The sequence below is a fragment of the Lepidothrix coronata genome, unplaced genomic scaffold (genome assembly GCF_001604755.1).
Source record: "Lepidothrix coronata isolate B3197 unplaced genomic scaffold, Lepidothrix_coronata-1.0 Scaffold130, whole genome shotgun sequence".
Taxonomy (NCBI): domain Eukaryota; kingdom Metazoa; phylum Chordata; class Aves; order Passeriformes; family Pipridae; genus Lepidothrix; species Lepidothrix coronata.
Genome location: NW_016690310.1, coordinates 51,007 through 77,243, shown reverse-complemented (window position 1 = coordinate 77,243; position 26,237 = coordinate 51,007). Strand labels below are relative to the sequence as shown.

General features: G+C 45.8%; 1 protein-coding gene across 2 annotated transcripts; it reads left to right on the top strand.

Annotated features, from left to right (window-relative positions):
* Nucleotides 1–54: 54 nt before the first annotated feature.
* Nucleotides 55–20,184, top strand: FADS2 (fatty acid desaturase 2). 2 transcript variants are annotated; one of them, XM_017826728.1, is made up of 13 exons: nt 55–548; nt 5,060–5,170; nt 6,525–6,722; nt 7,153–7,254; nt 8,222–8,347; nt 9,785–9,845; nt 10,136–10,212; nt 10,376–10,473; nt 11,338–11,434; nt 12,222–12,301; nt 13,122–13,247; nt 14,620–14,693; nt 19,381–20,184. In XM_017826728.1, exons 1-12 carry the CDS (start codon nt 342–344, stop codon nt 14,669–14,671), a joined length of 1,335 nt encoding a protein of 444 aa, XP_017682217.1. In that variant the 5' UTR covers nt 55–341; the 3' UTR covers nt 14,672–14,693; nt 19,381–20,184. The 2 variants fall into 2 exon arrangements, with proteins under 2 accessions (XP_017682217.1, XP_017682216.1); XM_017826727.1 differs by lacking the exon at nt 19,381–20,184 and having other exon boundaries at nt 14,620–18,962.
* The last annotated feature ends 6,053 nt before the right edge of the window (nt 20,185–26,237 follow it).

Sequence of the window (26,237 nt, the reverse complement as noted above, 5' to 3'; positions counted from 1 at the left end):
GGGGGGGGGGGGGGGGGGGGGGGGGGGGGGGGGGGGGGGGGTGTTGGAAGGGGCCGAGCTTCCCACAAAACAGGGCTATGTGCGAGGAGAAAGTGCACCAGTGCGGGGACAGCCAGCCTAGGGGGCACTTCCGAGCAGGCGGAGAGATTCCAAGGGCTGGGAAGCGAGAGACAAAGAGAAGGGAGGACATGAGCGAAGGCGAAGGGGGAGAGCAGGGGATCAGCTGAGTCAAATCCCGCAAGGAAAGCCCTTTCCCTCCGGCGCATCCCTAAGAAGCGCAGGGACAGGTTCCCCCCACAACCTCACCCTTCGGGCAAGAAGACAAAGAACGGAGTGGCCCCATGGGGAAAGGGGGAGAGCAAGGGGGGGATTCGGGGGACCCGGCGGCGCAGATCCGCTTCTACACCTGGGAGGAGATCCAGAAGCACAACCTGAGGACGGACAAGTGGCTGGTGATAGAGCGAAAGGTTTATAATATCACCAAGTGGGCAAACAGACACCCGGGGGGTCAGCGAGTGATCAGCCACTGCGCCGGCGAAGATGCCACGGTAAGGACCCCCCGCACCGACCCCCGCTGCTCTCCCGGCTCCAGCAGCATCCTCTGACAGCTCCTTCTCTCCCTGTTGGGTCTGAAGGGAGCCGGCTGCCTGCCTCTTCCCTGTCCCAGTCTCCCTACCACCTGCTGGACATCCAGCTCAGCCCTTTCGCTGCTTGGAGGAGCGAAAAGCTTGATCCAAATAGATGCAGTTCCCTGGAACCCTGGCAATCCGCAGCCCAGAGATTGCTCGGCTCTGCCTAAATCCTGCTAGTTTGCCTTTGTCTCGTTTGTGCTGTGCCTGGAGCTCTGAATCCAGGAGCAAAATGTCCCAAATCTTCCCCTTTCTGGCGTGTCTGACATGCAGAGTCACACAGCCAACCACGGGAAGGGTTAAGGAGAGGCCAGGCTGTGTCTCAAAGTTGCTTCTGTGAGGAGGGTGAACTTGAGGCTTTAAAACAAGAAGCTTTTTGGTTTTTTTCCCCAGGAGCGAATTCTCTAGAGAATTTGGTTACAGGTTGCTACAGAAAAGAAAAAAAAAAAAGCAAACCATTTGCTGCTGCTCTAGCTGCTCCTGTGCTGGGTTCAGCCACCTCTCAGGTTTCAGCAACTTAAAAAACAAGAAGCCAAACCAAACCGAACCAAAAGAAAACCCCAACCTTGACAAAGGAACAAATTAGAAATAAATTGTTTGTTGTCTGGAGTCTCCCTCAAAAGCACCTTCCTCAGAAGTGCATCCAGAGAGTGTTCTCTCCTCAGGGTATGTTAATAAAATCCAAACTGCCTCAGAGCTTTTCCCAAAATGTGCAGAGATCAAGCAGTAACATTAACTGTTGGTCTCCCACAGCTCCTGACACCTTAACAAGGAGGAGGTTCCATGTGTTACAAAATTATTTGGCAGAACCACTAACCTTACCTTTCCATCAGTCCCAATTTCCCTGCATTTCGTGGTAATTTTTCCATTCTTTTCCTTGAAACACGGAGCCGCATTTTGGCATTCCTGTCCCTTTCCAGTAAATCCTCTGAATGAATAGCTTTCTCCCTCAAAAAGATGGGCCAGGTTTTACTTTCAACTGCTTAAACACAGAGCTGGTGAAACTGGAGGAATTTGACTCCTGTCCCCAAGAATTTAACTCCAATATCTCCATTAGAAACCAAAAAGCATCAGCTATTGTATTTGTCTGGAATCCTTAAAAGGGAGGCTGAAATACAGGTTGGTGATTCTAGGATTGCTGGTCCTCCTCCCACCTCCCCACCCACCTTCCCACCCTTCTTACATCTCATGCCATGAAGTCACGGTCTTAAAAATGCTCTGAAATTGTTAAATCACCACTCTGAGCCCTAAAGCAGGATTGGCATCAGTTTTCCAGCTTCCTGTGGTGAATAATAGTTTAATGCCAAAAAAACCTTTCTCTCATTCAGGGTGAGAAAGGATTGGCCTTGACTCTGTTGAGGCTTTAGCTGACAAGTTTTATTCTGTGTTGCAAGGTATCACAACTGGGAGAGTTTAGGAAGAGGAAAAGGCAATGATAAAAATTCCCATGTTTACATCCTTATTTTGTGTACGGCTTCCACCTTTTTCAGATTCTCCTTAGCAACAAGTGTAGTTGGCAGGGAGTGCCAGGACAAGGGGGAATGGCTTCATACTGACAGAGGGTGGTTTTAGGCTAAGATATTGGGAAGAAATTCTTCCCTCTGAGGATAGTGAGACCCTGGGATGGGTTTCTCAGTTAAGTTGTGGCTGCCCCATCCTTGGAGTGTTCAGGACAGGTTGGACAGGGCTTGGAGCATCCTAGGATAGTGGAAGGTGCCCCTGGGGGGATGGAATGAGATGATTTTTAAGGTTCTTTCCAACCCAAAACATTCTATGATTTTTAGGCCACACTTTAACACAACATATTAGTCTGGGACAACCTGGTCTGGTGTCACCTCATGCACAGAACAGGAAGGCAGGGACACCCTGCAGTATCTCTGTTTCAGGATGTTCAAGGATGTGAAAGAACATCCTTGTGCTGATGCTCTAAGCACATCAAATGTCCATACCTCAATTATACAAATCTTTTTTGCATCAAAAGCAGCAGGAATAAATCCCTCTTGCCCATATCCTGTAAGACACTTAAGCTTATTTGGTCAGTAGAACGTAAAGCTGGGAGGTCAAGTGCCAATATCACACAGCACTTCCCAAAGACTATCTTTTGCCTTTTGCTTTTTATCTCCTGTGGTACACAACTGAGGACAATCCCAAAATTCAGATACTGTCTAATATTCAGGACCTATTAATAAAGGAGATACATGACATATAGCTAATAAAAACATTTCTTGTTGAGTGACATTGTATTTTGACATCCACATTTGCATTTCTGACCAGTTCCAACCCCTACCTTTCATCCCACCCAGAAAGAAGTGAACTATTCAGTTCAGGGGCAGAAAAAGGAAAAGGCCCTGGAAAAGGCATGACAGAGCATTTATAGGCATGTTTAGAAAACAGGCTACTGGCAGGGAAGCCCCAGGTAGACAAAAATACCTTTTAGCTATATTAATACACCTAAATTAATACAACACAAACCAGCAGGATCTCCAGCACAGTGACAGGCAGTACCCAGTCAGACTTCCAAAGACTTTTTTTCCCCATTAGTTTAAATAATATTGAGTTGACATTCTTCTTACATGTTCACCCTCTTCCTCTTTCCCCTTCTTCCCCTTTTTTTCACCCCAAATTGCACAGCCTTGTAGTAGGTACAGTCAGCTCTTCACTCCCCCATTCATTCTGCTCTTTTTTCCTCTTTTATACCATCTGAAAATTGTCCCAAAGAAGGGAATCAGCAACCAGAGTTAACATTTCAGTGATGTATTTTTGGGTCCAAGAGCAGAAAATGCTACAGTAACTGTTTACATATGTGTACATATACACACATATACACACAAATATTACCTCCCACAGCAAAATTTCTACGGTCAGAGTACTATTTCAAAGCTCAGTCCAAAGCCTTGGAATCAGGTGAAAGGTGCTGTTGCTTTTGGTGGACTTTGGGACCGAGGGCTTTTGATGGAGGTCAGCTCCCAGAAGGGTCAGCTTTCACTCTGCCCTTTCTGTTTAGAGCCAGGAGGGAGACCTAGTTGGTCCCTATAATTGTTAGGCAAGGGGACAAAGGTGGAAAGGCTGAAGCACAGTACTCCTGACTCCTGGTTTTAACTCTTTTTTTTCCCTACTGGTCTTAGCATTTCATGGAACTAATCTTCACAGCTCTCCTGGGTGAATTCCAAGAGTTAACTCTGTTCAATAAGGAAAGGGCAAGGACAGAATAAGGGGTTCTGATCTTGGTCAGCTTTTTGTCCCTAACACTGTGTTTGGGTTAAAATTTAAGCCTTGGCATGTGAAAGGAGGGGTGGGCAAGATCTCACTACTCACATCAAATATGCTCTCATCAGGCACCTGTACGATACAGGTAGACAAAAACATATGGGAAGGGAAACGAGTAGAAAAAAAGAAGATTTGGTTAAACTCATGAATTCCAGGATCAAATCAACTCTACAAACAAGGCATTATTCTTCCATATTAGAAGAAGCCTTGAAAATAAGTAAGAAAAATCATATTCCAGCTGGTTTCCTGCTTTTCCAGACACAGGAGTATATAGGATGGGACTTATCAATATTGAGTTTCATTCCTCGATTAGATTCTGTTGCTGAAATTTAACAAACTATTTATGTCTATTAACAAGTATTACAGAGACTTCAGTGAAATGCACCCAACATTTCAGACATACACTGAACAGAAAATACACAGTAGAAATGACAAGAAATCTTATCACATGTATTGATAACTATGATAATTTGAAGATTTCTAACCTGCTTAGCATGGTTGGGTTCCTCTCTAAGGCTTGCAGAACAGCCAATATAACTAGAATATGGTTTTAGAATGAAGAAGAGTTAAGGGAGCACTCAGTTACTCATCTTACAGAATAAAAAGAGAAAGGCAGGCTCCAAAATAAAAAGTCACCAAATTTCCTCAGCTGTTTTACTGCTGCGATCTACAGGATCTACATCCAGTAATATTTTTTGGTTTGTTTTTTTTGTTTTTTTGTTTTTTTTTTTTTGTATTTTTGGTATTTTTTGTATTTGCAGTTATGTCCAGGTTCAGTCACCACAGTCAACCCCTCCCCAGCATCAGACTTTCCAAGGGTATTTATATCCTAGTAGGGATTTGCACAAATTCCTCCCTGCCTACCTTCTAAGGGAATTAACAGGGTTTAAGTATTTAGTTGCTTAGAAAACATTTCTTGAGGTGCCTTTCACCATATGGCTGAATAACTTCCCAGGTCTCACCATTCCCTTGAGAATAGGGAAGCAAATCCATTTTGGATTTAAGGTGGAATTAATGCAGTGATCACAGAGTGGAGGTCACCTCCTGCCCCTCTTTCACAGGTACATGGGGGACACAGCTGTTGGAGGTGGAAGGGAATGACACAGTGAATAGGAAGCACATTTTACTCCTGAATCTCACAGTTACTCCTGTTTCCACTCCAGGATGCATTTCAGGCTTTCCATATCAATCCCACCTTGGTGCAAAAGTTTCTCAAGCCATTGCTTATTGGAGAACTTGCTCCAGGGGAGCCCAGCCAGGACCGAGGTAAAAATGTGAGTATTTTTGTCTGATTTTTGGGTTCATGATGGGTATTTCCATCATTTTTAACTCTTGGTATGTTCTCCAAGTTGGAAGCAGGCAGATTGTAAAGGTGTCTTCACTACAGGCAGCTCCAGAGAGGGAGGAAAATTCTCAGTAACTAAACATCTCCACGTAGCAACACACACATCCCAGTACAGATTTAAATGTCTGTGAGAGTGGGGCGACAGGTTCAGACTGTCTGTGCAAGCCTTCCCTTTGCCACAGAGCCACCAACAGCTGATTTCTAGGCTGGCCTGATCCCATCCTGAAGGGAAATGGGAACTGAGACGTGGAGTGGGAAATGTGCAGCAGCTCTGGTGACTGGGGTCCCTTCTGCTGTTCCTTCTCTGGTGACAAGCTCTAAAACATGTTGCCACTTGCCTGTTGTGGGGGAAGGAGAGGAGTAGGCAAAGAAGTCTGAATAGGCTTCCAGACAGGTGTTCACCACCTCAACAAGACCTAAATCTCTTTCCCTGTTTGCTCTGCAGCTCCCTTTGACACATTAATCCCAGGGAAATGCCTCTTGGAGACTCCAACTGGCCTATCTTGCTGAGCACAGTACCAGCAAAGCTCTGGGGAGCACATTGTGCCATGCATGGCATGAGCAGAGGTGACCCAGATGTCTCATTTTGGTGGCTGTGCTAAGGAGCAGCAACCCACCAAGCATCTTTTCCACCCACTCACCGTCCCCAGGGCAGCTCTGTCTCCCTGCCAGACTGTTCATCCATAATTCAGGCCCAGAGCGTGGCACGACTGGCTCCTGCCACGAAACCCAATCCTGCCCCGATGTTTGTGGCTGGCCATGATTATGATATATCTGTGTCACTCACAATAGAGGAGCCAGCACTGACCCCCAGTGACCCAGGAATGCTCCTCATGGACGAGTGCACGGCACTGCCCCACAGCTTGAATAGACAACTGTTGCGCCAATATTGGATGCTCATCATCAGAGCTCTGGAATTCTGCACAATAGCACTGGTTTCCCTCTTTCTCCAGCTTCTCTTTAACACTTGGGAAGCTCATTCAGACAGGAGTCAGCAGGTGATATGATTCTTGACACAGCCAGGTCATGCTGCTGATCCACAGCAGGAGGCTTGAATTACTCTCCTGGCTCAAGGTGCAAAAGGTCAGGATGTGGGCTCAGATCAGCCAGGATGTTTATTCATAGGGAAGTACTGTGAAAAGCTGTAATACAGGGTGAATATGGAGGCAGGTCCTTTACTTCTGGAGTAGCCAACCAATGCAGGGTCCTTAGCGTGGAATTCATCCTTCAGCTCATTCAGATTCACTGAAAAGCCTCACACTGCTCTTGCCTGTCTCTTGCAGTCTCAGCTGGTGGAGGATTTCCGGACCCTGAGGAAGACTGCAGAGGACATGAACTTGTTCAGAGCAAGTCCTTTGTTCTTCTCTCTTTACTTGGGCCACATAATTGCAATGGAAGTGTTGGCCTGGCTGATGGTTTCATACTTTGGTACTGGCTGGATCACAACCCTCATCCTGGCCTGCATCCTTACAACTTCCCAGGTGAGAACTTGTAGGGATGGAGCACACTGGCTGCACAAATCACTCAGGAGAAGGACAGTGTGTGCTGAACTTTTCATATTACATTATTGATGAGTGCAAAACAGTCACACCAGTGAAAAATACTCGCAACTTACCCGCCGCTGTGGTACCTCCTGATTGTGGCTCACACATTTTTCTCACCTTTTTCTCTTTTCCTTCCACATCTTGGTGGATTTGGCAGTGTCACTATTATGGTTGGATTCATGATCTTAAGGGTCTTTTCCAATCTGAATGATTCCATGATTAAATGTTCTCCTCCAGAGATCCAGACCTTCTCACTCAGTTAATTCCCTCCTTCCTCACACTCACAATGTGCTTTCTGTCTCTGTTTCTTCATGCTTCACTCTGATTCCAAACAGCTTTCTAACTATTTGATTTCCCTTCATCCCAGGCCCAGGCAGGGTGGCTGCAACATGATTTTGGACACCTGTCTGTCTTTAAAAAATCTTCCTGGAACCACATTGTCCACAAGTTTGTCATTGGACACCTGAAGGTAAAGGACACTATGGAACCAGGGCTCTGTAGAAACACCCGTGGGTCACTTTGGCTGTGTCAGGGTAGGAAAGAGCAGCTCTAAACTTTCCCAAAGTGAGCAGAAGCATAAAGAACTTTGTGACCATTGCACATGGAGCTGTTGTGCAGAAGAGATAAGAGATTGTATTCATAGCTGATTCAGTAATTCCAAAAGTTCCAGTGGAATCACTCTAATTTATATCAGCTGAGGACAAAGCTTAGTAATTTTTTACATCCGTATTTTTGCCATGCACTCCAATAAGGAATAATATCTTTCAAACATTCCATCCTGCTACATGCCACCCATTCAAGATGCCTTCAGGACTTCTATCCTGGGTAAAGTCCAGTGCAATCCAGGCATTTCATCCATGTGCAGCAGGAACCATTCTCCCAAACCCACTTTGTGCCTCACAGGCAGAGAAGGGAAACAAGAATAATAACTGGCAAGGCAGCAAGAGTGTTTAGTGGTGAATTTGGTTAGTGTTAATCAGTGGTTGGATTTGATGATTTTACAGGACCTAAATGATTCTATCCATCCCTGGAAGTGTACAAGGCCAGGTTGGACAGGGCTTGGGGCAACCTGCTCTAGTGGAAGGTGTCCCAGCCCATGGCAGGGGGTTGGAACTGGATGGTCTTTAAGGTGTCTTCCAACCCAAACCATTCTGTGTGGGAAGACATGGTGACATGTAACTCACTGAGAGTGTATTTATTCCCTGCCTTTCAATATGGATGATCCTTAGTGAGGGTGAACCATCCCTCTGGAACCAGCAGTCTCATATCAACCAACAGCTCAACCGCTCCCTGCTTGTTGCTATTTCAAAAGCAAATAACATTTTGGCCATGATCTGAGTTGCACCAGTTTAGTTTATATGAATGATTGGGTAATCCTACCTTTAGAGGAGCCGGAGCTTCCCATGGATGAATCCCTTGTCCTTGTGTCTGCCCAGGGTGCCTCTGCAAACTGGTGGAACCACCGTCACTTCCAACACCACGCCAAGCCCAACATATTCAAGAAGGACCCAGATGTGAACATGCTGCATGTTTTTGTCCTTGGAGATACACAGCCTGTTGAGGTAAGAGAAAGTGGATAAAACATGGAAAACTACTGTCCTAAAAGGGCTTCAGGCAATGATTGCGCAAATCCAGGAGTTGGCTGCTGTTGGTAGACATGACTTGCACAGTCAAGACTTCCTGGAATGCTAGAAAGGAAATATTTAATCCAGGGATTTCATCTGGCTACATTGTCTGACGGGAGTTTGGCCATCACACCCTCCCGAACGCTTGGGTTGAAGAGCAGGGTTGACTAATAATTCCCTATCCATCTCCTGTGCTGACCACGGGAGAAAGTGTTTTGGGGTAGCTTGGGGAAAACAATGCAGATGGGGTTGGAAAGAGAGCAGAAAGCCCTCAAAGGCAACTTCATCCTGCTGGCTTGAAATATCAGCGTGAGGGGGAAATTGTGTTCCTCAGTCCTTCATCAAGAGCATTTCAAAACTGATCTTCCACTTCCATAGCAAATATCTTCCAGCATTAGTCAATCCAGCTGTGTCCCAGATGATCTGCACAAAGTCTTCTCCACAGAAGCAGTTGAGGGGATATTGCTTGCATAAGAATATTTTCTCATTTTTTTACATTAACTGACATGCTGCACATGAATGAACAGGCTATATTAAGTGATTTTTAATTCAATCTGTCCCTCTAGAGCCAAAATATTTATAAAAACCTATGCAAAGACTTAAATGCAAAGACTTAAACCTTGTACCACCCTTTGTCTTTTTCACAATGGAAGATTTCTAGTTTACAAACAAAAAAACCTGAAGAAAATAAACAAACGGGCAGCTGCAGCAAAGACCATACAGGGAAATACAACATTAAAAATGGTTTCTCAGCCAGCTTTTATACTATTGAGAAAGTAACTACAGAGATATATAAGGGACACAGATACTGGTATATGGTCATTGGGAAGTTGCTGTGCTGGGAACAATAATGCAAGTTTACAGCAATCCACGTTCTCCAGGCTCCTGGAGCAATCCTGGAGCTCAAAAAAGACATTTCTGTATAGCTTTAGATATTTCACTGTGGAGGTGAGGTTTGGAGACTTGGTGCTTCAGTTTTGCATGGAAAACTACACAAGGATCATTGCCTTGCACAGACATTCCGTGTAGTGACTTCCAAAAAGTCAGGCTTTATGCCTATCACATTTATATCAGGAATGATGGAGGTGCTGGCAGATTTTATCACGGCCACAGGCATGGCAGAAGTGCATTAAAATGCCATCAGGCTTTCAAGGAAATAGAAATTACCTGAAGATCAAGCCAGGAGGTTTATAAATGAGTTTACACCTAACACAATTACAAAGTCATGATATTTAATCATCCCAAAACACTTCTTAGCTGGTGGTGGGAATTCAGTCAAAACTCTGCAGCCAGTAAATAAAGCATTGCAGAGACTCTGCTCCTACCTATGAGTGGCACAATCCAAGGCTGAGCTTTCTCCTCTGTGTCCTGCAGTATGGCAAGAAGAAGCTGAAGTACCTGCCTTACAACCACCAGCACGAGTACTTCTTCTTCAGTGAGTATCTGCCCTCCACTTTTCCCTTTTCCTGGAATGCCAGTTGACCCTTCCAGCCCTTACTGTGTCAGCAGAGCAACTCCTTAAATCTCAGCTCATCCCACCCTTCCTCAGGACTACTGTGCAGGCCCCCAAGTCAGGACTGGGAGTAACCTCCATGGGAGATGCTCCATGGAAAAAAAAAAAGCATGTTCCCAGTTCCCTGGGACCAGTCCCAAATCACCAGCTTCCTCATATCACATACCTTCCCCACTCCTCTGATGTCCAAAACATTTCCCTTTGCTTTGCAGTCTTCCCACCTCTGCTCATCCCTGTGTATTTCCAAATCCAAATCATCTCGACCATGATCAGGCACAGGTTCTGGGCGGTGAGTGAAACGTTCCCTCCATCCTTGTGGGGTCTGGCTGTTCCATAGGAGATCACCCTGGGAGGGAGGGAGGGATGGATTACCCAGTGTCCCCAGCATCACCAGCAAGGACATGTTATCCCAGATGGGCAAAGGGATGCCTGATGTCTTCTCTCTTCCCTAGGACCTAGCCTGGGCCATCAGCTACTATCTGCGCTACTTCATCACATACATCCCATTCTATGGCCTCCTGGGATCCCTGTGTCTCCTCACGTTTGTCAGGTAGGAGATAAAGGGCATCCCTACTGCTCTCCCCTCCTTCCAGTGCCAGACAAGTCCAATCTCAGCTCTGCTCTGCCCTTTTTTAGATTCCTTGCTGTGTGTTATCTTGGCTACTCCCACTGCTTCACTTCCCTCTTACCATCTCCCAATCCCACCTCCCTGCAGCACAGATGGTTCTGATGCTCAGCATCTCCCCCTGCACTGTGATGGTCCAGCCAGGATTCTCCTTGCTTTCCTCATTCCCTGTTCACATACACTGTCCAATCCCAACATATTTATGTGTTTTTTCCACTTTGGTCATGGCTGGATGCTTCCAGGGTGCTCAGGCCACCCTTTCCCCGAGGTAATTCCATATCTGCCTCCAGCCTGAAATCAAGCTGAAAAACTTATCTCAACTGACCTATTACTTCCAAAATTTTTGATCAAGCTCAAAATGCAAGAAAAAAAAGCAAAATTGCAGAAAACAAGACTAAAGACTTAAACAAGACTGGTGAACATCCTAGAACAAGGATGAGTCCAGGCAATACCTTGTCAACATACATCTAAATCTCAGTATAGATTAATGTATCTACAATAAAGTTACAATAAAGTAGCTTCTTGGTTAAAGGGAATAGAAAGTGCATTTATGCAGACTGTTGTACAGGTGCTAAAAATACCATTTTATACCATAAGCAATAAAAAAACCACTCTAAATAAAGAAGCCTGAGGCAAAGTTGAGACTTTGAGTGGTTCTGAGAGAGCAATTTATTTCAATACCTCAGAGAAATATCCTTCTCACAGGTTGTGTCTCCTGATGCTTCCTGTAAACCCCACCTGGTGTCCCCACCTATGTATCAATTGTCATGATTTCTCCTGGTTTTGAAGGTTTCTGGAGAGTCACTGGTTCGTGTGGGTCACCCAGATGAATCACATTCCAATGGAAATTGATTCCGAGAAGCACAGAGACTGGCTGAGCTCTCAGGTAACTGGGAGGGGAAAGGACACCCCAAACTCCCCCCAAAATGGAATTTACTCCAAGACTGGGTTACCACTACCCCCATGTAGTGTAGGACGTCTGGCCATGACCCCTCCCATAAAGATGTTCTTCCCAGAGCCAGCGCTGCTGGGTCAAGATATGAAAGTCCAAAATTTTGGAATTAATATAATCAAAAGGTTCCCTCAGATTGAAGCGATATCAGGTTAAAGAAGTATGATTTGGCTTTTCTCTGTGCTGAATTTTGGCATATAGATACAAATAGTAGAGACCCAGTGAAAGTCAGAGCTGGAGGGAGAGCTCGGCATAGCCAGTTCAGAGTGCAAGAGGATTTTAAGAAAGCATATTTAATTTTACAATCATTAATAGCAAGAATAGCTAAGAAATATTGTCAGAGTACTCAGACCTTGCACTTAAGGTAAACTGGGAATTAACTAGACGGGATGGAGAAGCAGGCTTTGTGTCCATGCATTTTTCCTGCCCCATTTTTCACATTGGTACTGTTGTTAAGCATCTGAGTTTTACTGGGAGAGGCTGAAATTTAGGAGCCTGGGCTTGGATTGCCACATCACGTTACCACCAGTCAAACCCATGGACTTTGACTTACTTCAGGTTTACTCGACAGTAAGCTCTGAAGGAGGATTAAAGCTCCCCTTTCTGCACCCAGGTGGCCCCACCATGGTAGTGTCTGCACTCTGACAGCTCAGGCAAGAGGAGCTTTGGTCTGATTTCGGGGTAAGATGTTGCTAATCCTCACCTTTTCTTGCCCTCACAGATGGCAGCCACCTGCAACATCGAGCAGTCCTTCTTCAACGACTGGTTCACCGGGCACCTGAATTTCCAAATCGAGCACCAGTGAGTACAGACCCAGCATCACTTGGCCTTGCTACCAAATACTTCAGCTTTCACCCTCTCAATTCTAATTTGGGGTTTATTTAGGAGTTATGATTATGATTATGAGCTGTGGGCTTGAATCCTAAGCAAACTACTTGAACTTAAGTATCCATATCAGGAATCCGCTCTCTCCTAAAGCACTCCAGTGTTTTATAGTGTGTGGGACTGCATGGGCTCCCGGGCACCAGGTTCCAGAAAAGATGTTAAAACCAGGGCCATATGGGCAGTCTGTTGCCAGTGACAACACGAAATGTAAAAGAGATGGCTTTTAGGGTGAAGCTTTAGGTTTGGAAGTCAGCTTAGGAAATGTCTGTTAAACAGCACTGGGCAAGGTGCCCCCAAATCCTTCTTTACCTGTGTCTCTTCCATGAGCTTCCAGAAGTGCGAAAGGGGTTACTGGGGCTAAAATTTGGCAAGAAACAGTTATTCCCAAAGTAAATGGGCAGCCATGAGAGCAGACTGAGGCTGTTCCCTCCCTCCTGCTGCCCTCACATTGCACTTGTAGCATCCCCTCTTGCACAGACTGACTTTCATTGTGTCCTGAACGCAGCTTTTCTTTGAGGCACAGCAGGAGAATCAGTTTTCACAACCTCCTTGGAACAGAGGGCTGTAAAGCATGGATGTGTCTGTGCCTCTCTTCCTTTTTCTGCTTGTGCAGCTTGAGGAGGAGGAGGAGGCACTAGTAATGAGCCCCCTGAGGATGCAGACAGAGATGCCCATCCCTTGGGGTTTGTCTCCAGGGTTTTCTCAGGTTTGTTTTTTTTCTCTCTCTCTATTCCAGCCTGTTTCCAACAATGCCACGGCACAATTTCTGGAAGGTGAAGCCTTTGGTGAAGTCATTATGTGCCAAGTATGGAGTCCAATATGAGGAGAAGCCTCTTGGGAAAGCATTTGTAGATATTGTTGGGTAAGGTCCTTCTGGTATCACCTGCAGCTGCAATTCATGGTTACAGGGATGGGACGTCCTGTATTTTCTAGCACAGAGAATTCAGAACACTCTAGACCCTTCAGAAATACCATGTCAATGTGTTGTTGCTATCAAAATACCAAACACACAACATTTAGATGGGTACTAACTTGATTGTGGCGCTTGGGGACATGGTTTAGTGGTGGCTCGGCAGTGCTGGGAGCCTTGATGATCTTAGAGGGCTTTTCCAACTTTAATGATTCTGTGATCTAAGAGGGACCTTTTTTTATAACACTCTTTTTGAAATGCTGCTCTGGCAGCTGGTGATTCTTGGTTTTGGGAGCTGGCAGCAGATCTCCAGGCTGAAAAGTGAGATGAATCAAAGGGGGATGAGTCAGGTTACAGCCCGTGCTGCGTCCCATGTGAGCTCTGCCAGCAGCAACAGGCTGTTCCCCACAGGCAGAGCTGGAGACGAGTCTAAAAGTCCTTGTCAGCACCCTCTATGTTAATGTTTCTGTCTCAGTTTCTCCAAGGGGAATAATTTATGACAGGGAACATGAGAACGCGTCCTGCAGTCCAGGGATCTCCTGCACAAACCACTCTAAGCAAAGGCAAATTAAAGTGGGTTGACCACAATGTGCAGAAGAGCTGAAAACTGGCTCAAAACCTGCTTTTGTCCTCAGACACAGTGAGGTGATACCCTGCACCCCACCACATGGTCCCCAAATAACACAGGACCACAAATAACACAGAGGGCATCAGGGGAAGTTCTTGCTCACTCCAGCTCTTGCTGTATCTGTTGTCTTGAAGAAAGACATTTGGTGTCCTAAGGATTCATATTCTGGTGTCCTAAAGGCTTCAGGACCCTTGCTCTGGAAACAGGCTGGGAGAGCTGGGGTTAACAGCCTGGAGAATAGAAGGCTCCAGGCTTCTTAAAGTTTTAAGAGCCCCTTCCAGTGCCTTAAAGGGGCTCCAGGAGAGTTGGGAAGGGACTTCGGACAAGGGATGGAGTGACAGGACAAGGGGATATGGCTTCCCCCTGCCAGAGGACAGGTTAGATGGCATATTGGGAAGGAATTCTGGGCTGTGAGGGTGGTTAGGCTGTGGCACAGGTTGCCCAGAGAAGCTGTGGCTGCCCCATCTCTGGAAGTGTTCAAGACCAGGTTGGATGGGGCTTGGAGCAACCTGGGCTAGTGGAAGGTGTCCCTGCCCATGGCAGCAGGGTGGAACTGGATGGTCTTTAAGGTCCCTTCCAACCCAAACCATTCTGTGATTCATATTAAAGTTCAGTAACAGGCTTCTTCATAGGAAAAAACCCAACAAAGACAAGATTCACAACCCAAACAAACTTGTCTTCATTTTCTTCCCACAGGTCCCTAAAGAAATCTGGTGACCTCTGGCTGGATGCTTATCTCCATAAGTGAACATGAGTCTTACTGGGGAGGTGTGAGTGACCGGGAGGGATGGGAGGGAGCGGGGGGGAATCACACTTGTGTCTTTTACTGTCAGATCTCAGTCTGTATCTACACACACGGTTGGAGGGGACTTTCTTGTCTTGTCAGCTGCTTCTGGTGCAGGCTCAGGCCCCCTATTGAACCCAGACAGATTTAAAATGTGCTTCAGAGGATGAAAAGCGATGCCAGTATTGCATGAAACAGAAGGTTGGGAGAGGATGATGAGGAATGTTTAAAAAAGGGGCATTAATATCCGACCTTGACCTTCTTTTTCACGAGATCCATTCTAATTCTGCCTAAACCACACAAGCCCTGATTCACACATGAGTTTTTAGGCCTCAGAGAGTGTTTGCAATCTGAGGACACCCCAGTCAGCTCATGCCTCTTTCCCATGTTTGTGTAAAAGAGGAATTACCTCCCACAGGACCGGCAGGTGCTGGACTGTGCTGGGGCTTCCAACCCTGCCCAGAACCCAGCTCCCTCCTTTCCCTCCCTCCTTTTCCTTCTCTAATCATAGCATCCCTTTAGCCCAAGCTGTGACACTGACCCTGCACAACTAACCCCTAACCGTATTTTTAGCACCAGCCTCTATTTCCAGGAGTCTGTAGAAGATTTTTGGGCTTAAACAGCCCAAACTCTCCTTTAGGAGAGGGTCTGTTTTCTCTTTAATGAGCAGCAGGTCTGGCAGAGCATTATGGCTGTCAGGAAATGACACAAAAGACCAAAACAAGTCACATAAGCAAAACTTGCTAATTGCTCATCAGTGCCCCAGAGGAGCCACAAATGGTCTTTTCACCATCCTGTGCTTCTGCAGCCCAGGGTTCTGCCTGTCTGCACATGCCTGGCAGGCACCAAAGTGCTTGTCAGAGGCCAGGAGCCATGGCACTGTTCACTCTTCCCTTGGGAACAAGCAGAGATGAAAAGGAGTTCTCCCTGTGAAAGGACAAGCTGCACAAACATTCAATCCCAACCCTTCTGGAATCAGGACTGACTGGGCTGTGCTCATGATCTGAAACCTTCTGGAGAACCCTCTCCCAGGTTGTCTAAAACTCAGTTTTCTGATCAACACCTAATTACCAAAATCCACTGATGGTTTATCAGGAGATGTGGTTGAACAGCATCCAGCTGCTTCTGTAACAGGCAACCTGATCCCAGATAAATCAAGGGCTTTAGATCAGGTGTAATCCAACAGAAAGGACACACCTTTTGGGTTATGACAAAGGGCCATGGTTTCAAAAGCAGCCTCCAGCTCCCAGAGCCATCTCAGTGCTCACTGGAAACACACAGGAGGGAGACTCTGGTTACTGTTCATGCCTCATTACTTCCCTCAGCTCTGAAACTGGATCTTCTCTATCAAATCCTTGAATTCCAACAGCATCCCACAGAACCAGCAAGGTGCTTCATGAGCAGAGACAACTCTGGGACTGTGGCCAGCGTTTCAAAAAAAAAAAAAAAATGTACTCCCACCCCGCTGCCTTCTTTGGAAAATAAAATGAGATTCTATCTTTGCTTACAGATGGGAAATTCAGCATCGGGATTGCAACTTGAGCTACCTAGCAGTAGTTAGAGTTTGTAAAGGGCTTGTTCTGGTGTTCTTGGCCACCTGAATATCACTAGGAATGTTTAGGATGAAAAACTTGTGTCTCCAGGGCACCTGAAGCTCAAACAGACTTGGAGCAAACTGATTTCTAATATCGTAAACAACAACATCCTTCTGGGTGCTGTAATTTCCTAGACAGGTAGTAACAAGCTAGTCTGGAATCGTGGCTAACCTCATTAAAACTGCCTTAATATGTGCATCCCTTCCTGACTCTTCGAATGTATCTCCCTGTCTGTGTCACCACAAGCCCACAGTTGGATCAGCAGTGCAAGCTTTGAAATATTCAGCTTATTCTTCTGACAGCCCACATTTTTTGTCACCTCTCCAGTTCTTATTTCCAGAACAAATATTTTCCTCCTTAGCCCTGTTCCCTCTTCTCTTCTTGGGAAACTGTTTGCTTTGTAGCACCTATAGAAACTGCTCAAAGCTTGGCCTAGGTAAATAGTTCTGTTTTAGCAGCTTGGCTTTCCTGGGGGCCACTGATCAGTTGACTGGAAGAACTGGTTTTCTGCTAAAAACTCAACACAAGAGCCTGGTCTGGCCTAACAGGAGGCAGCAGCTGATGATGGTGGTGGCTAAAGGAACTTGAAAGATTCAAGGAGAGCAATGATCTGCAGAAGGAAAGACCAGCTCTCAGGAAACTTTTTTTCCCCAAAACCTTGGTAAAAGGGAAGAAGGGAGGACAGGATTGATCTTGAGATTCAGCCTCATGAAAAATTTCTTTTCACGAAAAAAAAAGTTCAGTTGCTCAAATCCAGAAATAAAACCCGTGAACTGGTGGAGTCAGAGCTGATTTCCAAGTGTCATGGATGGGCCCTGCTCTTGCAAAAGAAAAAGGTCTGTTCTCAAAAAAACAGGGCACCAGCCCTCTATAAATAGCTGGGCATTTATCTTCTTAATTGAATTTTTATGTGCTAAAAGTTTGTCTGCTGAAAATACAAGATACTGGTAATTTTATTCAGGCAAAGCCTCTCTGGCTCATATGATTTTCTTCCCCTCCCTCCAAAAAATCCAGCACTCTGTGTTGGAATTCAAGGTATTTCTTAAGTGCCTTGATGCCTTGTTGACTCCCCATCCCTGGAAGTGTTCCAGGCCAGGTTGGACAGGGCTTGGAGCAACCTGTTCCCGTGGAAAGTGTCCCTGCCCATGGCAGGGGGTTGGAACTGGATGATATTTAAGATCCCTTCCAACCCAAACCATTCTGGGATTCTATAAATTCTTCATCCCTTAACTAGAGCAGGTCAAACAGATCCCTGACAAAGAGCCCTGGAAGTCTGGCTCAGTTTGTTTTACTATCAGTGTAAGTAGCATCAAAATCAAATTAGGCTTACAGGAGATATTCCAGAAGTTTCAGTAGAACTGCAAACATAGATGGATATAAACTTCACATCATGAGCTTGCTTGGCATTTTCTCTGTCTCCTAGGCAAAACCTAGGCAAAAGGCAGCAACCAGTCAGACACAAACATCCCTTGCAGGTTAAAATTTGCCATTAAAATGATTGAAACTCAGAATTTAAACAGAGTTTTGCCCAGATTTCTGAGGACTCTAACTGTTTCTCTGAAAATAATGAGGTGAAGTCTTGTTCGCTTTCTCTCTTGATAAAGGTCATTCATTTGCACTGTAATGACAAACATGGAAAAAAAAATCAGTAAGACATGCTGGGAGCCTGCCAGGGGTTATTGAACCCAGCTGCACCACATCACTGGCACATGGCAACGGGGAGAGGCCACGAGCTGGAAACACAAAGCTGGTTTCAGGGCAGATAATCGAGGGAAGGGCTGGGTTTGCTTCTCCTCACACATTTCTTAGTGGGGACTGGAGAAGGAGGAGATGGAAGCCCAGGAAGGTTAAGGAAAGTTGGCAGGGAATGGCATAAACTGCAGCAAAGAGAAGCCTCTGGGCAGGAGAGAGATGGGCATGTGCTTTCTGAGGACAAGGACAGGGATGGGAGAAATTTGGGAAGGTAAGGGCTGGGGAGGGATGCATGAGAGTGGGAGGAAAATTGCCAAGGGGGTGAAAGGAGAGAAGAAAAAGCAACTTGGAATCAGGTGTCCCATGTTCTCCCAACTCCAGGTGTCTGCCTGGAGAACTGTGCTGGAGAAGGAGACAAGGCAGGGCAGAGCTTGGGCTCAGAGAAGAGACAGGGGCTGGTGACATCCCTAAACACCTCATGGTGAGCTGGATCTCACAATGAGCTCCCCCCACCCAGCTCTGAGAGCAGGGGCTGACTAGAAATGGGAATTAAGGGACTTGCACTGGGGTTTTCCTTTTAAGCATGGATTTGAGGAATCTAGATCCCAACTGCTCACTGAAATAGGGCTTGGGAGGCTCAGAGCCTCATCTGGACCCATCTCCAGGCACCATCTGGGCACTCTGGCTGGATTTGAGGTCTTTGTTAGGGCAAAGACATCCTTTTCCTTCTGTCACAAGCTGCCATGTCCTAGCCATGGCCTCTCCTAGTAGATGCTTTCCTAAGAAAGCCTTCCTAACAAAGCCCTAACATTCCCAATGTTAAAAGAGCAAACCCACATTCCTTATTAGGACAGGTCCTGATTTTTTCATTCTTTAAAAATAAAGTATTTCAGTAACTCAAAAAGAACAATTTTTTCTTGTGTACTCTGCAACTCAATAAAATCATAACTATTTGTTGACCATAAAAATGCTTTATGTGGTTTTTCCAGGCACATCCAGAGTCACTGGAGTGCTCAGGGAATCTGCTTCCTCTTGGAGTACCTTCTGCCATACAAACCCCCAAGCAGGTGGCATGGAGATGCCAACTAAGGAAGGTGGGACATTTATAGGGCAGGAATGTCACCATCCAGGTTTTGCTCTGAGATCAAGAACTTATGATGTTCAAATTCAGAGCTTTGAAAGGGTCAGGGCAAGATTTGGCATAAAGGGGGATTCAAGCCTGAATTTCAGATTTAATCTTGTAACTGCTGTTTTTATCAGTTTAAAATCAGACCCTAAACCAAGAACACTGTGGAAGCAAACTCTGAAAAAGGGTTTGGGATCAGACTTGCTGATTATGGTTTCTCTTGGTTTTTCTAACTCTTTTGTTTTGTTTTTTTTTTACAGAGCTGGTGATTGTGGAAAGTCCTTTTTGCACTTCACATAGTGAATTTAGGGAAATTACTTTTATAGCATGGATAGGTTTCTTTATCAGCCTTCACACAACTCAGGAACAATGGTGCTGCTTTCCCTCATCCTGGGAAAAAGCACCAAAGGAAAGGAGACCTTCCTGTCAAAGATTTGCCTGGCCATCCAAACTCAGCCTCCAGATTGTTCGGGGAGGCAACCGAGAACCAAATTGTTGTGAAAACTTCATAGAAGCATTTTACAGTTTTCTAAAAGTCAATTTTCTGCCCATTCATGGGTCATCCAGGGCTATGGTGAGCAGCTTTTCTAATTCACAGCTTGGATCCAGTGCTTTGGTGAGCCTGAGGTCAACACCATCAGTGGCTTTTAGGTCAAACACCATTTGAGGACAAGGCCATCAGTGGACTTGAGGTCAGCCCAGAGGCTTTAGGAGAACTGGGAGACTGTTGGTTTTTCCAAATAACCCCAATCATCAGCTGGAGCAGCACGAGAGCCTGAGGCTGTGAGTGGGAAGCACAGAGGCTGCCCCAGTCACGAGACTAAATGATGGTTGGGGAAGGCCAGACTGGGCTTGTCTGCCACCTTAAATCAATACTACAGCTTTACCAGAGTACACAGGAATTGCTCCATAGGTAAACCAGAGAGCAGGTCCTGTGAGCAGTCAAACCAGAAAATGACCCTACTTGCCCCATTTTTGGGACTTTTATTTAATCCTAGAATAAACATGTTCCCCTAATACAAACACAGGGAGCTGTTACACAAAAATAAACTGTTACAAATCAATAAAGACTTGGCTTTCTTCCCTGGGAGTACAGCTGTTCCCAGGATGGCTGAGCATCCCAGGACAACATGGCTTGAACCTCCAAGCATTCCAAAGGAAGATGGCTCAAAAGGGACCAAGGACCTGGAAGTTCTGGGATGGCATTCTGGATTAAGATGCCTACACTAAAACACTCTCTGCTTTTCCACAGGGCTTGTATCTCTGCTGGGAATCTTCAGGCATTAGCTGAAATGCGGAAAGACGGACAGTTTTCCAAGTTTTATCTTCCACGAGTTTAGACTTAGCCTATCCAAAGGTCAGCCCATTGTTCAGCTGAGAATTGGGAAGCCATTCTGCCCCTGTGAACCCAGTACACCTGGCTGGGTAATTTTTTTACTTAATTTATCTGGTTTTAAGCTGTGAAAGACTAAAACTTCCACAGGTTACTTGAAATTAAACATTTTCAACTCCCTCCTTTGAAATTAGCACAGGGATAGTCAGGAATCTAAAGCAGGAAATCGACATAAAATGCACCTAAGTTGGACTTGATGATCTTGAAGGTCATTAACAATATTGCTTAAAAAAAATGTTTTACTAACTCTGCAGTGGCCCAATTCCAGATGTCTCAGGAAACTGTTTCACAACATACCTTGGCATCAGCATGGTAAGAAACATGTTTATGGTGCTCAGACATGCAGTTTTTACCCAGATGGTGCAAGGAGGTATCTTGTTACACAGAATCCCAAAATGGTTTGGGTTGGAAAGGAGCTTTAATGTCCATCTCATTCCACTCCCTGCCATAGGCAGGGACACCTTCCACTAGACCAGGTTTCTCCAGCTTGACCTTGGACACTTGCAGGGATGGGGCAGCCACATCCATGAGCTCCCTTTTTGCAACAGGTTTTTCAAATTCTGTTCAAATGACAAGTTGAGCCTCATTCAGCATTTGTGCTGGGTTACAGCATATTATCATATATTTTATTGGGCAGCTTGAAAAATTAGTCTGAATTCCTCAAATATCATATAGAAACACTTCCATACCGGGTCCTGCTTATACCATCCCTCTGTCCTGGTTGGCTGCAGATTCTACAGAACAGGGTATAGGTGAAGGCAAATATTCCATTCACATTTCCACACAGACTCATTATCCATTTGAAAACTATGATATAAATATGATGAAGGGAATAATCCAGGATTCTAGAATTTGAAAGCAAGCCAGGAGATGAATTATGCCCCCATGGTAACCCTTATGTAAAATATAAATAAAAGTGTTATCTAACCCCCCCAGAGGTTGGTGGGTGCAAATTTCCACTGGGGTAAGTGATGATGTTTTCTTAAATATCCTGTATCAGAGCTCTTCCACCCACAACTGAGGTTTGAAGGTCAAGCTCAGGCTACTCAGATCAAGGGAAGCTCAGCAGAAATCCATGAAAGGGGTGGGAGAAGGTCAAGGAGAAGAATCCTCCCCTGGAAGCGCCACCACCTTCGCCTGCAGCACCCTTCTGAACACAGTTAGGTAACCACACAACTATATTCAGGTGCTGGATGTGTGAATGACAATGAGAGGATTAATCACCTTAATTGCCTGTGATTGCACCCATCCTCCTTCAAATGGGTGTGTCTGGTTCATTTGCCTGATTAATTTCATTGGCCTTAATTATCTTGGCCTCAGATCTGTTTCATTAAGCAGCAAATGGTTTTATATAAAACACAGGAACCATACTGCTCTTCCTCCATGTGTTTTATTCCCTTGTTGCTTACAAGGTGCCTGATAAAACCTGAAAACTTGGGTCCTGAGCTGCAGAAGATGCTGCTGGTTTCTGGCTGGAGCCAGTTCCTCCTGCCTGGCCCAATGAGCATCTGCAGGTAAATCATTCTGAGCTGAAATTACCACCCTTTGCAAGTCTATAAAACCTTCAGGCCACACTCATAATCCCAGATGGACCAAAGCAGCACAACCTGTGCTTCACCATCACCCAGGGGAGGGGCAAATAAATAAAGTGTGAACCTAAATCAAAGTGCTGCTGCCAATTCCAATTCCATCCCATGCTCATTCTTGTCTCCTCATCATGCTGGAGCTCACCAAATGCTAAAATTAAGCACCTGATTTGGCGAAAGTATGCAACTGAAATGCAATCCAACAGCACTAGAGGGCAAGGCATCACGAATCCAGTGTTCCAGCAGCATTCCAGCATCATGACTCCTTTCACATCCTGCAAAAACTCAACAACTCAAAAATAACAAAGTGTCTGGGCTTGAATGTTGCAGCAGGAGATTATGGGCAAGTCAGGGACTGGATAAGCTTTAAAAGTCTCTTCCAACTCAAACCACTCCACGACTGTGGTAATTTCTGTCTGCATAACTGAAAATAAAATAAAATAAATAAAAAGGGAAGAGATGTTGAGTCTGCTCTGTTCTGTGATGAGCAAAGGAATCATGCACAAAACAGAAGATAGAGATTAAGAAGCAATTTCCTTTCTGCAATGTTTCCTAACAGAGAGGGGCAATCTTCAAGGCCTCTATTGAAATATGTGGTAAATGGACCTGGGTTTCAGAGAGGTTCTCCTGGATGTGGCAGTGTTAAGACAGGGATGAGTCCCATGTGCTGCAGTAAGAGGGTTTAAGACATTTGTGCATTTTGAATGTGTAAATCCAGGGTTTTAAAACCAGCATGATGAAGAGGAAATAGTGACACCACAGCTGATGACATCAAAATGATTTCTGGGCTTTCAAAACTCAGTTGGGTCAGGCACTGACCAGCCTGACATCCTCAAACACTACACATAAGGTCTTCTCCACACACACACATAATTTCAGTGCTAGATGAACAAGATTTGGAACTCATATTTCCTCTGTTAATGTTCCTGTGTAGAAGAAGCTTTAGGACTAATGAAAGCCAGAGGTGCCAAGACTTTTGGGTGGATGCAACACTTCCCCTGTCCAAAAGCATCATGGGACCATTAGACAATTCCCAATGCTCCAATTCCCCCCAAGACAATATTTGTCACTGCCTTCAGTTTGACTGAAAGTTGGATTAGTGCTTCATTCCCTCTTTGTGGCTTTTGCCAACTGGCATTGATGGCCTGACAAAGAGGAAGATCACCAAGGGCAACAGGGGAGTCACATCTTCCAGCCCCAGCTGCTGATGCAGAAAGAGCAAAGGTGCTTCTTAGTCGTGACCAACATACATGTCCGTCCTCAGGAAGCATCTTAAATTGACTCTAAGGTGATTAACAGAGCAGAATTAGCCCAATGAGCCAGGGGAATTAAGGGCAGAGAGCTGTCCTTGAGCCAATATCCCATCTACATCTGCCAGAGGAAAGCCTGCAGTCCCAGAACTGGAATGGAAGCAGAAATTAGAAACACGAACAAAGTCTTTGGTTAAAAAGTGCATGGGGTTCTGTCTGCCCACATGAACCCCACTAAAAGCTCTGTAAGTAGCACAGGAATGAGTGCTGGAGTTTTCACTGCAAAGCTTCCTTTTCACAGCTCCCCTCTCTGAGACAGTCCCACAGGGAGCTGTTTTGGGACTTACTACTCCAGCACAAATGGCTGTGAATTCCTTTTCTGTCACTGATGTTACTTGTAAGTAACGACATTTGTACCAGTGATTCAGCTTTTCCCTTGTAGTTGATGTCTTCTCCTACAAGAGGAATCATTTCAAGTTTAAGGCAAAAGAAAGTTAAGGATTACCTTTTCCTTCCCAAACTTTCTCTGCTGTCTCTCTGCTCCATCATCTGAGGTAGTGCTGTCACATCTGAGCCAAGGCACCACTGTGAGCTCAGATTTATCAGAGAATCACAGGATGGTTTGGGTTGGAAGGGACCTTAAAAATCTAGTTCCAACTCCCTGCCATGGGCAGGGACCAGGTTGTTTCACTAGACCAGGTTGTTTCAAGCCCTGTCCAAGCTGTCCTTGAACACTTGCAGGGATGGGGCAGCCACAGCTTCTCTGGGCAACCTGTGCCAGGGCCTCACCACCCTCACAGGGAAAAATTTTTAACTAATATCTAATGTAAATCTATTATCTGTCTAAATCTAAAATCTAATCTATTCAACTTAAGGCCATTCTATAACCCATTTCTCCCTTCACATCCAGCCCACAACTAGTCCTGGTCTCATTGTCTCTATGCCCCCTTTTCCTTCTAATCCACCCCCAAACAAGGTAAAATTCTCACTTCTCTCATCTTTGGGTTGTGCACCACACACCTGTCATCTCACTATTGCAGTTTATCCCCTGCAAATTCAGGGAAAAGCAGGTCCGAGGGAGAGCAGTCTCCAGAAAGAGATATAGGCCCCTGGGGGCCTGTTCTGGCAATTCTCTGAGTCTTCTATAAATCAGCACAAAGTCCATCTGCCTCCACAGCCTGGCTCAAGTCAATCTTCCAGCTCAGCCCAATAACCCTCGTACAAACATGGGAATATTGACATGATAAATAGCAAACCCCTTGGCTCCCAGCACCAGTGCCACCACAGGGATTGCTCCTGTTGGGAATGTGTTGCCTTGGCAGAGTTGACCAGCCCTCAGTGCCACGTGCACATTGAAAGTGCAGCCAGATTTGACTTTTCCTGGCAGGGCCACACTCCCTGAATGCCTGGAATTTCCCCATGGCTGACACAGTGCTGCCTATTCTGCAATAATTCCCGTTGCTTTGATAGATTCATCCTGCGGGAAGCTTTGAAACATCTGACTTTTTTGAGGCCAGCTGCTTATCTTCTCCCGCTTTTCTTGATTGCACCTGGAGCAAGCAAGCAAACAAAAAAAAAAATCTTTCATTTGTTGGTTCCTGGAAACACACAGCTCTGAGAGCATGTGGGGACAGCCTGACCGCTGAGCAAAGCCTGATTTACAGCCTTGAGCAAACCTGGAGGAACTCTGCAGGCAGGAGAAAAGACAGGACTAGCACACACAGGGAATTGCCAGGAGTAACCAGTTCTCAAGGTCCCTTATCCTGCTTTCTCTCTTCTTGCCATAACAAGTCCCCTAAATTCTCCTCTTGTGTATTAACATCTAAATACTTAAAAGCACCTCATCGCGCACAACACTAACCTCCATCAGAGAGAGAAAACATCCATTTTCTCTCCCAAACTCTCACTTTATGACAGGGAAAAAGGATTTAGAAGGGAGAGGGGAATGAAAACTAAATCCTCTTTGATAGTTTTGCTCGTTGTCCTTCAGCTCCAGCTACAGGAAAGTTTCTGACAGCAATCCCTGCTGACACTACACCTGAAGACCAGCCAAACATTCCCAGTCTGTCACCTGGCCACCCTCATGGCTTTGCAACATTCCCCTTCAAGAAATCCAAATCATTCCTTCCCACATCACAGACTTACACCCATCTAACACCAATTCCCATTTCCAGCAGCACAGGGAAGCTGTTTCCCTGTCAAGGGGTTGCAGGGGACAGGTCAGCAGGTGTGAGGTCTTCACTGAGGCAGAAGCCAGGAGGGGTCTGGAAATGATCCGTTCCCACAGGGAGGGACGATCAGGAGGGAGGACAGTCCTGTCTGGGCTGTCTGTGCCCTCTCGTGGCTGCCTGACCACGCTGCACCACCAGATTCTTGTATTACTTTTGAATTTAAAATTATATCTCTTTCTGGAGACTGCTCTCCCTCGGACCTGTTAGGGTTCTCCAGATGTGGCAGCCCCTCCTTCTGGGCATTTGTTGGGCACTGAACTGCCTCCAGTGCCCTCCTCAAATGCCATCGTGGGAGTGTGAATCCAGCCAGTACAGACCTCACACACCCTCACTGACCAGGGAAATCTGAGAGCAGCATGAGGTCAGCTCATCCCATCAGAGGGAGGCAATGCCCATGTTTACACAGGAATGTGAAGGGAAAAGGGTGACAGGGAGATTTAGGGGCTGAGCTTGGAGTGTGTCAGGGCACTCCGAGTAGGGAGGACACAGGACCCCAGTTCCTGCCTTTCCCATCATGTGAAGGTCATGGTGATGCTTCTGGCTGGCATAGCAACCCCCAGCGATGGGATCTCAGGGTGCATCCAAGCAGGAAAAAACAGCCAAGGCCTGACCACCCCTCATACAAGTTTACTGTAAAAAGCAGCTCCAGATCCCAGA